At 40.0% G+C, this 17,775-nt stretch overlaps 1 protein-coding gene across 1 annotated transcript; it reads left to right on the top strand.

The window, feature by feature from the left end:
• The first annotated feature begins 3,903 nt into the window (after positions 1 to 3,903).
• On the top strand, positions 3,904 to 17,205 carry tk2 (thymidine kinase 2, mitochondrial). Its single transcript, NM_001016888.2, is given in 10 exon segments — positions 3,904 to 4,132; positions 4,432 to 4,466; positions 5,796 to 5,870; positions 7,329 to 7,382; positions 8,180 to 8,269; positions 9,063 to 9,136; positions 10,415 to 10,503; positions 12,830 to 12,909; positions 14,291 to 14,371; positions 15,786 to 17,205. Coding segments are annotated over 10 exon segments (825 nt in total). The 5' UTR covers positions 3,904 to 3,963; the 3' UTR covers positions 15,864 to 17,205.
• The last annotated feature ends 570 nt before the right edge of the window (positions 17,206 to 17,775 follow it).

Raw genomic sequence — 17,775 nt, 5'->3', positions numbered from 1 at the left:
CACATGCCTTTGCATGAGGCAAGTTTCTCGCATAATGCCAGCAGTGCCATTACTATTAAATCAGCCAGAGGCATCTCCAAAAAGCAGTGTTATAAATGTCAAAAAGCCCTGACATATTGTGTTAAAAGCAATATTGTGCCAATGAACTGTACTCATCTAAATATAGAAGGAATGTGCTTTAAAAAGTAGTGTTTTGGGCAGATTCATTGATCATTTCTCCAAATACCCCATTAGTCCTGCCCATCTGTTCCACCTCCAGTCAATAAAAAGCTTGTGATATCTCTGTTCTAAGTTCAGAATCAGGGTGAGCTCAGAATCCACGGAGCTCATGTCAAATAAACTTAGTCCTTTACCAAAAGTGGTCTCCAGGAACTGAATTTACAATAAGAGTAACTAATTATGTTTTATCAGACAGAAGGTCTCATTTACTAAATAAATTTCACCAATACCAATGGCAATTAATGACATTTTGGCTTCAATTTTTCAACTGGTAGTTGACTGACCAAAACTAATCTCTGATTGGATGTTTTGGACATCTAAGTTCATTATCCTGGATCCTTGTCTTTCTGATGACACAGATGCTAGAACTGGATCTTTATCTGCCAGATGACAAAAAATTGTCTTCTACCTGGGTTCTTAAGACACAAATATCCTGTTATTTTTTTTGCCAAGTTTTAAGCAATTGTTTTAAATGTATAAGTTCTGACCCTATGATGACTTTTTATATCCTATAACAGTGCTGTCCAACTGGCTCTGTGTGGCCCCCCACCTGTCTGGCTGCTTTGATGGCTTACCTTTGTGTAAGCTTTAAATGATATCAGTACTGAGATTAACTGGCCCCCTGCATGGTTCTCACCTCAGATTCAGGCTGTAATCCTCCTGTATTATTTAAAAATGTAATCCCCTGTACTGTTCACACCTTTTAATACCTGCATTGTTCAACCCCTGCAGTGTTCACACCTCAGGCTCAAGCTGTAATCACCCCCATTGTTCACCTGTTCACACCTCAGACATAGGTACTGTAGGTACCTATGTAGGTACTGCCTGGACTATGCTGCCTGTGTGTATGGCACACACAGAGAGCATAGGGTAGGCAGAGTATGGCACACACAGGCAGCATAGGGCAGGGAGGGTATGGTACACACAGGCATTTCGCACGGGCGCAACCTTATAAAAGGGCCTGGGATCGCTGCAGTAGGAGCTGCATACACCGAGGAGCCACTGGGGACGAAGAACAAGGGAGCGCTGTGTATGGGGGGGCTGTCTCTATTGGGGGCACTGTGTATGGGGGGGGCTGTCTCTATTGGGGGCGCTGTGTATGGGGGGGCTGTCTCTATTGGGGGCACTGTGTATGGGGGGGCTGTCTCTATTGGGGGCGCTGTGTATGGTGGGGCTGTCTCTATTGGGGGCACTGTGTATGGGGGGGGGCTGTCTCTATTGGGGGCACTGTGTATGGGGGGGCTGTCTCTATTGGGGGCACTCTGTATGGGGGGGCTGTCTCTATTGGGGGCGCTGTGTATGGGGGGCTGTCTCAATTGGGGGCACTGTGTATGGGGGGCATTGTGTATGGGGGCACTGTGTATGGGTAGTACTGTCTTTTAGGCTATGGGGGGCACTTTCTATGGGGGGCACTGTGTATGGGTAGGACTGTCTTTTAGGCTATTGGGGGCACTGTGTATGGGGGGCACTGTGTATGGGGGGCATTGTGTATGGGGGCACTGTGTATGGGTAGTACTGTCTTTTAGGCTATTGGGGGCACTGTGTATGGGGGGAATTGTGTATGGGGGCACTGTGTATGAGTAGTACTGTCTTTTAGGCTATTGGGGGCACTGTGTATGGGGGGCACTGTGTATGGGGGGCATTGTGTATGGGGGCACTGTGTATGGGTAGTACTGTCTTTTAGGCTATTGGGGGCACTGTGTATGGGGGGCACTTTCTATGGGGGGCATTGTGTATGGGGCACTGTGTATGGGTAGTACTGTCTTTTAGGCTATTGGGGGCACTGTGTATGGGGGCATTGTGTATGGGGGGCACTGTGTATGGGTAATACTGTCTTTTAGGCTATTGGGGGCACTGTGTATGGGGGGCACTTTCTATGGTGGTAGATAGTTATAACTCACTGCCTTCTCTCTATATTTGTATTTTATATGCAGGAGTTGCTATATTGTTTCCCTTAGGTAGTACAGTATGAGGGTATAGCACATTTGCGTCTGATCCTGCCATTTCTACTATATAAAAGGAGAATTTTTTGAAAAAAAAAATGGATGGGGTGTGGTAATTGGGGCGTGGCCACAAAAGTGGGCGTGGTCAAAAAATTGCCGCGCTGCGCGCACCGAATCTTTTTGTCCCTCTTTTCATTTTTCAAATGTTGGGAGGTATGATAAAGGCATTAACCTGAAAACATTTTCTTTACAAAACAATTTATCTTCCGTAGCACAGGGTACAAGGACTCCACCAGTGTATTTCAGCTGACAGAGAAACTGTCAGCCAAAAACCTTTGCTCTCTAAAACCCTCTCCTATTCATTTTCTAGCCTCTCATTCAAACCACTGCCTGTTTGCTAGGGTAAATTAGATCCTAACAACCAGATAGCTGCTGAACAAAAAGCTAAAAAATTCAAAACTATTTGAAAATTGTCCCAGAATATCACTGTCTACATCATACTAAAATAACTACTACTTTGTGTCTTTGACTCTTAACTTATTGCAACAGTATCTTGTATTTATTTGTATTATTTGTATTTATTGTTATATTTTGTATTTATCTATTATTATCTTAATAACCCCCTGTTTGTAATCTACTGTACAGCGCTGCGTACATAAGTAGCACTTTATAAATAAAGATATACATACATACATACATACATTTAGCCAAAAGTGTCTGGTGGTGGTCTGGGGGATTTTTTTTTAACTTAAAGTGTTTTTTTCATATATAGGCACCCGAGGGCCACCCCTTAAGGATGAAGACACATGGAGCTACTATTAGCAGCTAATTTTTCATGACTACTAAACGCCAGGAAATACTGAGAATTGCCTCTTCTAAAACACACATAGAGACAATTATCAGTAAATGATCAGCATTGTTTATTTTAGTAGCCACGACAAGTAGCGGCTACTAGTAGCTCTGTGTGTCTTCACCCTAAGGGCTCTGGCACATGGGGAGATTAGTCGCACGCGACAAATCTCCCTGTTCGCGGGTGACTAATCTCCCCGTGTGACAGAGCCCTAAAGCTGCTGCCCTAGACATGGTGCCTATATAGAAATATTACATTGGATGTTCACCTTTATTTTTGTGGATTTATTGTAAACAATCTTTTAAAATGTCTTTGTAATTTATTTGGTTTATTATTTTATGTTTTTTTTCATGTCCTTCTCTGCCTGTTTCCAGCCTGCAACTGGTACTTAACTAATGAACAAGGCTTTGTGCTTTGGGGAATGCTGGAGGTTGTAGTTCATAGCAAATAAAATGCTGTTATGAGAGCTTGATATGTAGGCAGTAACCCCTCAATCTGATATCTGTATTCACCCACACAATGTGCCCTAAGAAAACACATGGCCCAGAGCCCAGTTCCTGGGTAGCCAGGTAATTACTATTATTGGGGATATCTAACCTGCAGCCTACCAGCCATTCAGCAGTACAGTATACTGTACATTATGCAGATATTTAAGTAACGTTACACAAGCCATTCACATTGCCACAAGTGACTCTAATATCAGCCAATATATCGGGAGCTCACACGTTTCCACGTTGCAGCCTTGAAGGCAGCACTGTATTACATAACATTTTTATAATTTCTTATTCAATAACTGTACTATCTATTAGCGACTCCTAGTGGACATTTACATTATAACAGGAATTTTAACCTCAAACAGCCGCTTAATCCTCTCTGCAGCCTATTGGGCACCGGCGCTGTGTGACGCTTTGTGTAGTCCCGGAAGTAGAACATGCCGGACTCGTACTCAGCATGTCAGTTCCATTAGCTGCCCGGGCATGTATAAGGCTCAGCGGCAGGATACAGACACCAGCCTTCCACCTTGGCGCAACGACTGCCCCGGTTCTCAGAAGGATAGCGAGCGCTTTGTGCAGCAGCTGCAACATTATGCACGGAGGAATGTTCTCCTCAGGGAGCGCAGGTACTCAATGGTGTCAGGCTCTAAAGGGGCATGGGAGTGTGCCAAGTCTTGTATGTAGTGTAGCCAAAGCTTAAATCTATGCATGACATAATGGTGCACGTCAAAGCAAGGGTCGGTTCATATTAATGTAATGTAATGTAATGGTATTCACCATTTCAAAAATATGTGAAATGTGTTCTGTTGTACAGTGTGCTGCTTAAACTGCCTGTACCTGTTGTACACAAAGAAGCAGGAGCTATGGCCACTTGCCTGCAGTTATTTGTCAAACACTGACTTTACATTTATTTTTTCTCATTTAGGTAATGGTTTAAAACACAGAGAGAAAAGCACATTAGTAAGTAGTCTTATTGTTTGTTTTATCCCTTTAAGTAATGCATTTTCACATAGACTTTTGTGATACAGATATTGTTTCCCTGTGCATTCCATCGTTGGCCATGTATTAAACCAAGGATTTGGACAAATCGAAGCATTTCATGCACGATTTAGACCAGGGGTAGGGAACCATGGCTCACAAGCCAAATGTGGCTCTTTTGATGGCTGCATCTGGCTCGCTTCCAAATCATAAATAAAAAAAATAATGGGGGGCGTGGCCTGCGCTCGGCTGATAGAAGGCGTGTTCTAAGCCACGCCCTCCTCCGCATCCGGCATCCTTACCAGGTTGCACTTGAACCAGAGCCCAGGGAACTGAGAGGGATATTGGAGCAGAAAACTGTGACAGTTCTCGCTTGAATTGAAAATAAAATGTGGCCTGTTGGCGCTACAAAGAGCTTGATAAAAGGTCTTATGTGACCTGAAACGTTGCTGCTGTTGTTGTTTTCCCCAAAAAACTTTGCAATAAAGGCATTTTAATCTACAAAGACAAGAGGTGCTGTTCCTGTTCTTCTGTACGGGGCTACAAAGAGAAGCCAACTGTGCTAGGTAGCCCTCTAGCTATACCACTAACAAGCCATATTGAACAGCTAAAGATGACACCCACCCTACCTTGCCCCTCAGCATCTGCGGCTGAACGGGTCTGAAGCTGCATCGTCCTCCACAGGCAGCAGCAAATCGAGGCCCCGGCTTTGGCCTAGCTCTATTGGCCATTGTATGGCTCTCACGGAATTACATTTTAAAATATGTGGTGTTTATGGCTCACTCAGCCAAAAAGGTTGCCGACCCCTGATTTAGACCTTCAGAATTGCTAATGTTTAGCCGAGCCACAGAATGTATAATCTATGATACTGACTTCTAATGATCTTATTACCAGGATTTGTAGATCCTGCCTTTGGGGTTCTATTGCAGCTTATGGGTAAAATTGGTTACCTAGCTGTTAGTGACCCAAACAAAACCTGCGGGTTTACTCACAAGTCGGACAGGTTTGGGTTGAAATTTGGGTGGGTTTAGGTTGGTTGTGGGTCAGGCTGAGCCGCACTCCTCTTCTTCGCCCAAAGATTCTGTCTTTAAACATGACGCATAGTATATGGAGTTGAAAGGCACAAGAATGGGTTGGGTGTGGATCCTACAATGGTAACATTTTGCAGGTTATAATTTTGCTGGTGAGGGTAGGGTGTGGGTTGAGTTTTTCCTAATTCACACTAGTAGCCGTGATGTTTGGCCAAATACAACAGTGGTTGATTTGTTGTATCCCTAGTTATCATATAATGTTTTCTTTTCCCTTGATCAGATTTGTGTGGAAGGGAACATTGCAAGTGGAAAGACAAGCTGCTTGGATTTCTTTTCTAATACTGCAGATCTTGAGGTAATTCACACACATCTGTGTTAACTTTGTACCTGTTCATCTCCTAACCTTTTTATTGGGATGGACTTTCATCTGGGACTTACCTTCACAACCTAAAGCATGGTTTGAAATAAATTATTTATATCCTTTTAAAGGAGAAGGAAAGGCTAAGTTTAATCGCTTACCTCTTACCCCAGGCTGGTGCTTCTGTTAGAAGAAAACCGCACCAGCCCGGGGTAGCTGTGAGCGAATGTCTCCCCTTCCTTCTGTCTTCGTGCCACTTCTGCATGCGTAGTAGAGTGAAAAGCTGAACCTTAACAAAAAAGCCACTCTACTGCGCATGCGCCAGCCCCAGGATTCAGAAGAAAGAAGGAAGAGGAAACACTTGTTCACAGCTACCCCGAGCTGGTGCGGTTTTCTCCTAACAGGTAAGCAATATAAGTCCTTCTTATTTAAATAACAATGTCCACTGCAGTATGTCTGTACAGCTGTAGTAGTTTTCTTCAGTTTGATTATTGATATATCTGTCCTCCATGTTTGCATGTTTAATTCTTAGCACTTGATAAAACATCCCATGATCATTGTTTTAGTACCATCGCCATCAGTGATGAGCAGTCCATAAATCAGGCACATCGAGGCCTATATGGGATCTTAGCATCTCTGGTTCAACAGAAATTTCTTGCCTTAAAATGTAGTGCTCTGCGAGGTTTTACTCTCTTTTGTTCCACAAAAAACAGCATGTTATAGTGATTTTATTTTAAAGCAATATTTGCTCTAGGGATTCATGCAGAGTAAAACATTAGTATACTGCCTGTCTTTGTGCTCCTTTATTCAAAAGTAATCTTTTGATAAATGGCACAATGCTTTTTTTAGATTAATCATAACAGTATGGCCAACATAGGTGACTATGTTGATAGAATGTAACGGGTTGCCCTGGTGAAGAACAGAAAAGGCAAATACATTTACTTAAAAATAGGGCATATTTTTGTTGCAACATGCACTTAACCCAGTAAGTTATGTAGTAACCTACCTATAAAATAGAAATTATTTATTTCAACTCTGCTAACTAGGGTTAGCTTCCCTGTAGGCCAGTGATCCCCAACCAGTGGCTTGTGAGCAACATGTTACTCGCCAAGCCCTTTGATGTTGCTCCCAGTGGCCCCAAGTAGGTGCTTATTTTTGAATTCCTGACTTGGAGGCAAGTTTTAGATGCATAAAGACCATGTGTACTGCCAAACAAAGGCTCTTGTAGGCTGCAATTCCCCACTGAGTTACCAGATAGCCAATCACAGCCCCTACTGGTCACCTCCTAGAAATATTTCTCTTGCTTTTGTTGCTCCCCCCCTTTTTTTAATTAAAATGTTGCTCATGGGTAAAAAAGTTTGGGGACCCCTGCTGTAGACCATAGAAAATGTTGGTTTTTTGTAGGGATCATTTGAAACACTCTGACCTTTCTTAATAGATTTATTTCTTTTAAAGGTTTATAAGGAACCTGTAGCTAAATGGAGAAATGTCCGTGGCCATAACCCACTTGTAAGTGTTTGCTGTTTGTTTCTGTCATATAATTTAGTAGTCTTATGAATACATTACATACTGTATTTATTGCTCAGAGGCCCAGTTACTACAGTGCAACCATTTGTTTGTGTAGCAATAGAAATCTAGACATGTCAAATGGGAAGATCATTCAAATTCCATTCAAATGATGCCAGTTTATAACTGTATCAAATACACAATACAAGCACTTGGCAACACCTTTCCCTCCTTGGTCTTCCAACAATTATTTTCTTGTTTCCTTGCTTCTTCTAAGCCGAATGTCCTTCACTTGAGATAATAAAACACAGCATGTTATTATACTCTTCAATGGCTGCTCTTGTTGGAAAACCTTGACTGGGAAGGAAACTCAAATTTTTGCACTTATCCTGGAAGGGTTGCCTGGTGAAAGTTGCTTAACTGCCTATTATTTTGGCCCAACGAAAATTTTTTTTTGTACGTTTTGGATATTGAAATATCTTTACTTTTGCTGCCTATTAAGCTTGATGTTATTTGAAGTAATATTCTAAAAAGCACTTTCATTTAATTTACATTTTACCATGGTATACTGTCACCCTCTCAGGATGTTAAAATATGACTTCTACTATATTCATTAATAGGATCTACCCTTATCCCACAGAATATTATCCACTCTATAAAAAATATCTTAACTGTCCCTTAACATGTCCATACGCATGTCTCACTATTCTGTTTGGCAGCCAGCAATATCTAGGTTTGTTACACTTTACATTTAATATGTATTTATATAATATATTATGTGTGTGTTTCTTTTCTTTTAGGGTTTAATGTATCAAGATCCTAACAAGTGGGGCTTAACTTTACAGACCTATGTGCAGCTCACCATGTTGGATATTCACACCAAACCATCAGTAAGTTAATGAAGAAAGATGTAAATATTCCATGTCACCCCGCAAGAATTCCCTTCTTTTTTTTCTTTCCTAGATATGTACAGCACCTCGAACTCCAGCCCTGATTCACTTAGGGCACTTTGTAAATGGGGTTGCTTCCTGTTTGTATTGGTTAATTCAGGCAGCCATGGAAATTTCTATGGTCCTGGCCTAGAAGTTTGGGTTATTATACCACTAAAACAGTAATTCTTTTATAAGAACAAGTAAGAGGTTCTCTTCATTCAGTTTTTAACACTTGGCTATGTGGTTCAAGATAAATCTGTGCAACTGTTGTACCTGCCACATTGCTTCTGTATATTCCCTCATGTATTACAAACGTATTACCATCAACTAACCTTTGCTTCTGTCTTCTCCCCAAAAAGCTCATGCATCATCAACACACACATCCTCAGCACCAATCATTCTTGCTGTATCCACCAGTCTATCATGAAATAAGATTTCAAACTAGTGGCCTCAGGTTCATCGTGCATGTGGCTTGATGGTTTTCAGGCCATAGAACTATCTGCCAGCTGTAATTCAGCAATAGCAGAAAAGCTGCAGGCTCTCTCAGTTAGATCACTTTCCACCACTAGGTTGGAGCCTAGACAGCCTTTCTGCATTGCACTCGCTTTGTCTATGATCACAACTTGTTATTGTCTTTTCTGCTTCGATCCAAGTTGACTAGTACTTGTTGGTAAATTAAATTGAGTAAATGGTGAGAAAAATATGGAAATGTTCACCAGAGAATTGATGACTACTTTGCAATTCTTTGTAGATCTCGCCTGTTAAAATGATGGAAAGATCGATTTACAGTGCAAAATATATCTTCGTAGAGAACTTGTATCAAAGGTAATAAAAGTTGTTTCTCTTGTGTTTTTGTATCGCCAACACTACACTTTGCATGTTCACCTGACAGACAGCTCCCTGATATTCCATTGTGCATCCCATTGCTGTGAAATGGGATTTTCAACTTGAGACAACAGTCTGAATTTGAAGGGCCCTTGTCAGAAAAAAATATTTTGTAAATCATCTTTATTATCCCAAATTGTATTTTTTTCCCCTTCCTCTAACATCCTGACTGGCCTTTATTCTAATCCTCCTAAAAAAGCTCTTGGACACTATGGGGAATATATATTAAAGTGTGAAACTAAAGCTCACCACAGTTCATTCTTGTGCGATGTTTTTATCAAAGGGTGAGTTCACCATTTAATAAATATGCCTCTAAAACTCCTATGGTAATGAATAGAGAGTCAGTAAATTTTACTGTGGCAAGCTCTGATTTCACACTTTAAACCTGCCCCTTATAGCCAATAAAAAAAATTTGCCAGTTCATTGCGTGACCAAACACTTTTATTTCTTTGAGGGGAAAACACAAATGAAGCACTGCCACCTGCTGGCTCTTTCTGATCCCTCTCTTAAATTATGTATTTAAGACTGAAAGCATCGTTAATGCTTAATAATTCCAATTAAATTGTAATTCTGGACCCTTTCAGTGGATGGTTGACTGTCTTCTTTAATTATCAAATTGCAGATTCTACAATTAAGGCAGGGGAATGTGCCAAACTTATGTGACAATGAAATCTTGACTTTCATTGAACAGACACCAGACTTTAATGTCTAATTCGTCACAGTATTTACCCAGTTTAGCATCCTTGCATCACTGATTAATAGGGACAGATAACATAGTGTACATGTTTGCTGTTGGATCCAAACATAGACACAAAGCTTTTTGTTCCTTCTGGCAGGTCTTGCCTCTCTATCTGTAGAATAATATCCTTCATTTCAGTCATTTCTATTACAGGCAACAAACTTCATCAGTATATATTAGCACTCTGCACATACTTACTTCCATCAAAGGCTATGGGCCTAACAAGCAGGACTGGCTGTGCTATGTGTGCTCCATGTATTAATAAGTACAGTATTCAATTAATATTAGGCATTTACATTTAGATAATGTATACAGTTCTTACTGTATTCGGCAGTAAAATGTACAGTATAGGCTTACGTTTTGTGTTACTGTAAAACATAATTCCTTTTCATAGGAGTCCCAGTTTATTTCCAATGTCAGTTGGAATTTAATCCCCTGCCTTGCAGAGAATAACCCCCTGTTCTTTGTGTATTATACAGCGGAAAGATGCCAGAAGTGGATTATGCCATTTTAACAGAGTGGTTTGAGTGGATTGTAAAGAACACAGACACCTCGGTTGATTTGATCGGTAATACACTTTTCTGTGGTGATGCATTAATAGTGTTGTTGTTTTATTTTCATTGTTCTTTCTATTTCTCTCCTTTTTATTCACAGAGCCTTTGGTGGTTTCATAATGTTGACCAGGTCCTTTATAGGTTCTTTAAATACGCTTTCAAGCCTTCTTGGTAATGATGGAGACAGGGTGTGGAAGTGCTCTGTCATCATGTATTTATATGGTATTAACAGAGTGATTAAGATAATATACAAAACAGTACATGTACTGTTTGGGGACTCCTGTTTGCAGGAGCTTACAGTCTGACGTGTTGGGAAACAATTGATAAATACTTGTCGGAGTCGGAAGTATCAGAAACTGAGGAGTCAGAGAATTTATCTACTGACTCCACAGCCCTGCTAATCTGATTGTATTTGCACATTTAGGGCTCTGGCACACGGGGAGATTAGACGCCCGTGACAAAACTCCCTGTTTGCGGGCGACTAATCTCCCCGGATTGCCATCCCACCGGCGAAAATGTAAATCGCCGGTGGGATGGTATACGCGGCGAAAGTTGCCTGGAGAGGGAACTTGCGCGATTTCAGTGAAATCTCGCCGCCGTGTATGCCTAGAACCAATGTCTTACCAATTAGTACTGCCCCAATACACCTATGAAACATCAAACCTTATTAAAAGAGGTAAGTGTCATTTTCTCTGTAGTGGAAGTAAACATAACTGAATGTGCAATTATTTTATTATTGATAGTATGAATTGATTTGTATCTGCAAATATAGATAAACGTCCTGCCGTAGCTTCCAGTATATTCAGTAATTACTCATCAACAGGTAGCAGTCCCCGTGCTGGCTGTATATCTTACAAATATAGTTACAAGAACCCGGAGAGTACGCTTTTTTGCAGTGAAGCAGTGAAGATTTATTGAGACATCTTTTAGCACTAAAAAGATGTGCTAAAAGATGTCTCAATAAATCTTCATTGCTTCACTGCAAAAAAGCGTACTCTCCGGGTTCTTGAATTGATTTGTACTTGTATATTGTTTTACTCAGACAAATATGCAGAATTCTGTATAGGCTTAAGGTGGCCAAACACAGGCTGATTTTAGCTGCCAATATCGGTCCTTTAGACTGATTCGACAGCTTATCTGAAATTGGCCAGATCTCGATTGGGCAGGTTTGGTTTTTCCGTTGGTTTGTTACATAGGGTTGAAAAAAGACCAAAGTCTATCAAGTTCAACGCTTCGTTGATGCGGTCCCCGAACTGACAGTGCCTATGCCCACTGTTGTAATTAGATTGTTTGTTTGGCCCTGGGGCCAATCAATCGAATTAGCCTGACATCTCCCACCCACAGGTGGGCATATTGGTACAAGATCTGGCAACCTTGTCAAACTTTAAGTGGCTCTTGCAGTGTATGGCCACCATTAGTCCCTTTCTAATAGGCAATTAGAAATAAACTAAGCATACGGCCATGTATCTACTGTTTGGCTGCAGTAAAAATGCAGCTAGCAAATCATATCATTCTTTGTGACCCACTGTCTACAAGGCAGAAAGAGGTGTTTGTATTCTTCCTGGCAATTAGTAATTCTTGCTCACAGGACTTCTAAGGGTGATATGGTTCATGAGTTTGTCTGCCATAGCTGCTGCTCCTGGCCTGCCTTACATCAGAAGAGGCTATTTGCCATAGGTGGACACTGTAGGTGGGTGGCCCAAAGGTAGATTATGCAGATGTTCTGGGGAGGATCACTGCAATAGGCTGCACAGCAGTGCCACATATTGCAAGACATAGAGACAGGGAGAAGAGCATTGCACAAGTGACAGATAAATATTGTTAATGAAATATGTTCATTTGTGATTGAAGGCTTACTACATTGTTGTGTAGCAACTTTCCCAAGTGTTTAGGGCTCTGGCACACGGGGAGATTAGTCGCCCGAGGCAAAACTCCCTGTTCGCGGGCGACTAATCTCCCCGAGTTGCCTTCCCCTGCCATCCCACCGGCGAACATGTAAGTCGCCGGCGGGATGGCAGACGCGGCGGCGAGATTTCCCAAAATCACCCCGCCGCGTCTGCCATCCCACCGGCGACTTACATTGTCGCCGATGGGATGGCAGGGGAAGGCAACTCGGGGAGATTAGTCGCCCGTGAACAGGGAGTTTTGCCGCGGGCGACTAATCTCCCCGTGTGCCAGAGCCCTTAAAAAGTAGCCTGTCTGAGCCAGGCCTTTTGCAAACATTTCTTCATAGTTGGTGCATACTTAGTGAATTCACTTTCATAAGTAAGGAGATTAAACGTGTATTTCAGCATGTAGAAGGACATAAAATGACACTACCCTGTTCCCCTCTTCTTCTAGTTTATCTGCAGACATCTCCTGAAACCTGTTACCAGAGACTAAAGAAGAGATGTAGAGAAGAGGAGAGAGTTATACCACTGGTAAGAGATTTTCTACCCAGTCTACCAAACAGTACAACTACTGCAATCCCCTCTGTCCAAGTTCCTGCTAATTTTATTATAAAAAGCAATTACATTTTCATAAAGCTGTGCTGATTTTTACTCATGCCAATATCTAGAATATAGTCTTCATCCTTTACCAAAATACCTTTAAAGTATGTGATCCACTTGTTTGGCAAGGTCGCCATCGGACAGAGGACCACATCAACAAGCTGATGCAGTCCCTGATCCAGTGGTAAAATCAAACCTGCCCAATCGTGATCTGGCCAGTTTAAAGCCAGATGTCAGGGTAGGGTAGGCCCGTTGGGGGTGCTTATACATGGGCAGATAAGCTGCTGAATTGGTCTAAAGGACCTGAATCGGCAGCTGAAACCTACCCATGTATGGCCACGTTAAAGGAACAGTAACACCAAAAAATGAAAGTGTATAAAAGTAACTAAAATATAATGTGCTGCTGCCCTGCACTGGTAAAAGTTGTGTGTTTACTTCAGAAAGACTACTATAATTTATATAAATAAGTTGCTGTGTAGCCATGGAGGCAGCCATTCAAAGGAGAAAAGGCACAGGCACATAGCAGATAACAGATAAAACACTATTGTATTCTTATCTGTTATCTGCTATGTAACCTGTGCCTTTTCTCCTTTTTTCCAGCTTGAATGGCTGCCCCCGTGGCTACACAGCAGCTTATTATATAAATTATAGTAGTGTTACTGTAGCAAACACACCAGTGCAGGCAACAGTGCATTATATTTTTATTACTTTAAAGCTTTCATTTTTTGGTGTTACTGTTCCTTTAACAATACAGATGTCAGACTTACTATCTTTTTTTTTTTTTTTTTTAATTGTCTTTCCTTTGGTAAACTGGTGATATTGTATAGGGGAATAAAGAGCTTCCTATCCAGTGGGAAGTTAGTTTGAGACTTGATAAAAGTGACTAGCATCTACAGAGAGTTTTGCGCCCCAACACAAGCAAAGAAAAGCTTCAATCCAGGAGACAGTGAATCTAGTAGCTTTTACTGAGCACCTTCCCAAAGCCTTGCATTCTTTTTCTTTCCCCTTCTTTTTTCAAATGAAAAGGGTCACATTCTGTTTTAGAAGACGCTGCAGTGTAACTAAGAGACAGTGGCTGCACGCTCAAGACTTAAAAAGAGAAATGGCAAACACAAGTTAAATATGAGAATAGAGAATACAGTTAGACACAGCTATGGGTCACTTGCTATTCACAAGAATTTCTTTTGTTACAGCGGAGAGCGGCAGCATCGTAGCAGATTGGGCTCAGCTTATGATTCTCATTCAGTATGAATGCAGGTGTTTTGCCCTAACTGAACTGACAAGTATGGCTTTTTATTTTGTGTCTGAACAGGAATATCTGTATGCAATCCACAATCTCTATGAAGACTGGCTAGTCAAACAAACGTCATTTCCAGTGCCGGCGCCTGTCCTTGTGAGTATTTAGCTCTTATGCATTTCTTTACAAAAGAGCCAATTTATTTTCACTCTTTCTACTTTTTTTTTTTTTTACTGATGCTTTTAGGTTTAAAAGGGTCCTCCACAAAAAAAAAAAATGATTTTTTTGCATAATGATAAAAAATTCAGTTCTAAACAGTTTTCCTATGTTTATTCATTCAAATTTTAAACAAATGTAAAGTCATCTGTCAATGTAATTGCTGTTATAAACATCATTTGTTTATCTCTTTCTGTTCTCTGGGCTTGACCCTTAAAACCATGTAACAGGCATCAGGGCTTCTTCATGACAATTAATTAACTTTTATCCACTGCCTTTTTTTTTTTTTTGAGTCATAGCCAGGTCATAGCCAGGAGTGCAGAAATTATAAACTAACTGACAGATACTGATTTTAATAGCAAAATAAATTCTGAATAACTTTAAAAGCATTTAGAATGTGTAATTTATATACATTGCCACTTTGCTGAGAACTACATTTTCTTTCATTATGCAAATATATTTGGGTAGAGGACCTCTTTAGGAAAATGTCCAAATCCTTTCTTCTCTCGTACGATTTGCATTGGGAAATAAGGCTTCAGATGTATTTTTAGCAGGGGTTGGTGAGCTGCACAGAGCACAAACACCCCATAAGAAATAAACTGCTTTTTGCAGTCAGACACAATTGACAACAACTGACACCTTTATGATATTGTAAATGTGTCTTCATAATGTGTGAATTAAAAACATTCTTGACCGTCAGGATATTTTTGATAAATCCAGTAAAAAAAAAAAAGCCCTGGTTGTCTTATGTCTGGAAAAAACAACAGTTTTGAGAATTATATATTTACAGGGAGAATTTCTTTGCTAAACAAGCTGTTGTATATTGTAGCACCCTAAGCATCTGTCAGGTTAATGCCATGCAGTAGTCACAGTCTGAAACAACTTGCAATGTCAGACTAAATGGTTCCACAATGTATTAAATGTTTGGGGTACACAAGAATTAACAGTTGTGGGAAAACATTTTACATGCATTCATCTATAGGTAACAAATGGGGGGGTTTATCAAAATTTCCTTAGGGGCGGATGACAAAACGCTAGAAAATACCTTTCTATTTAGTTGAAAATGCTTGCTGCTGCATTTTTGATTCACGATATATGTGCTGTCAGGGATACAGTGATTCTGGTATTATTGAATAGAAAGGTATATTCAGGTGCTTTGTCTTCCACCTCCATGGTGATTTGCCATTAACTCATAAGTTGTGATCTGGACATAGAAATTTGTGACTGTAGAACTACTGTCATACATAAACATGTAATGTTCAGCAATACAGTTCCCTTAATGCTGAAAGAGAAATATAGTCATGCACTGAAAGCCTAAAATGAATATTGATTTTTTTTTTTTTTTTTTACACAGGTAATAGATGCTAATAAAGAATTAGAGGAAATGAATCGACATTATGAAGAGAATCGTGGCAGCATTCTGTCACTATAATCCAATGCATTGTGACTCTTTCCTATAAACAGTATTGGCTACTCTGTGCTAGCTAAAGTTATCATGGACAATGCCCAGGGGCCAAGTTGATGCACGTATTGGGCACCCATTTGTTGCAGACCAGCTCATTTCATATGTGAAGTAGAAAACTTACAAATGATTCTTCAACATTTCTGCCAGCTATTATGTATATGTTTTACTGTTTTTTTTAATACATATTTTTTGTATTTTTGTGCAGTTTACTTTTTAAGGTGCCATAAAGTTTAACTCTGTAGCACCTGGTCAGCTCAGGAACATATCAAAGAGGGCATTGACAGTTTTAGCGGATTTAATTCCAGTCACTTGGCTACATCTTGCTAAAGCAAAAAGCTACCACATGCAACGCAGAGGTTAATTTATCTGTGCAAGACAATGCTACTTGATGTATTTACTTTCTAAAAAGACTCCTTAATAATGAGTGAACCTTTAAAACATTCCAGGAGGCTGCTATTTTGACCATAACTATTTATTTAAACATTCTCATGTGTGTGGGCCCAGACCTGGCATTCTATAGATTCTGGACAATGCCAGAAGGGCTGCTGTAAGAAGCCATTAACAGTCACTGTTGATTCATCTAGTGAGGGGCTGTTTGGGCCTCTGTGTACTTGAAATGCCAGGGCTTATTTTGAATCCCAATACAGGCCTGCATGTGTGTAGACCTATTTTATTACTACTGCTATTTTAAAAGATGTCTTTAATGTTGGAAGTAGTCAACTAATGCTACAATAAATTTGTCTGTTTGCCGTGCTAGATGATGCAGTGTAACATATATTTTGCAGTTTATTTTGACAAATTACCTTTTAAATACAAGTTTTTTTTAAAAATTGTTTTGATTAGCTTTTAAATTTTTTGCATTACGCATTGTTCTGGATTACCTGTTTTGCACGTAAAAACTCAGTGTTCAAATTTGCGTGTATTAGGCATAAAATTGTTCATAAGACACCTTTCAATGATATTTATGCTGTTTTCTCTTTGAAACTAAGGAGACTTTTAAGATAAGAAGTTGTGAATGGCAGCATCCATTGTATTAGCCATAAAAATACGCATTTTTAGCACTTCTGGATGCTCAGATATGAAATATCAAATATGGACATTCCTTTGATAACTTAATATGTAACATGAATAGCCCAGGAGGTAAAAGTGGCAGTTATGTACCCATTATGGCATGAGCATAAGAACCTTGCTCCTAAAAGGGACACCCTCTTCAAATGTCCTTTAAAGCATACAGGAGAATATTTATAAAGGTGTGTAAAATGTTTTGTACCAAGAAACAGTGGCGTTTAATAAACGTTATATTTAGAAAGCTGTGTGTATATAGTTGTGTGTGAACACATCTCTCAGAACCCTTCAGATATCCGTCATTAATTCTGAGTCCGGTACACTGTTTCCCACAGTCCTGCTGCTTTTCCCTAATAATCTGTCATATTCCACCACTGTATAATATAGATCATCACTAACTAAAACAATTTTACTTTAAAACTTTATAAGTGCCTTCCTTAAGAGCTGTGTCTTGGTGACAAACAAGTAGCTTACACACAAAATCTTGCATTTATGTTACATTAGGTCTCATGTGTGGCTGTATACCGGAAAAGGTGATGTACCGTGTTAGCCAGTCAAAAATGTTTACAGGGTAACCCTTTTGAAATAAAAAGTAACAAAAGTGGTATAAATGTGATACCTTTATTTGCTAAAAAAGATAACCATAGCAAGCTTTCAGAACATTTTAGTTCCTTTTTTCAAGCTGATTTCAGCTTGAAAAAGGAACTAAAATGTTCTGAAAGCTTGCTATGGTTATCTTTTTTAGCAAATAAAGGTATCACATTTATACCACTTTTGTTACTTTTTATTTCAAAAGGGTTACCCTGTAAAATTT

The sequence above is a fragment of the Xenopus tropicalis genome, chromosome 4, assembly GCF_000004195.4.
Source record: "Xenopus tropicalis strain Nigerian chromosome 4, UCB_Xtro_10.0, whole genome shotgun sequence".
Lineage (NCBI taxonomy): Eukaryota > Metazoa > Chordata > Amphibia > Anura > Pipidae > Xenopus > Xenopus tropicalis.
Note: the sequence above shows the minus strand (reverse complement) of the source record. Positions and strands in the feature narration are given on the sequence as shown.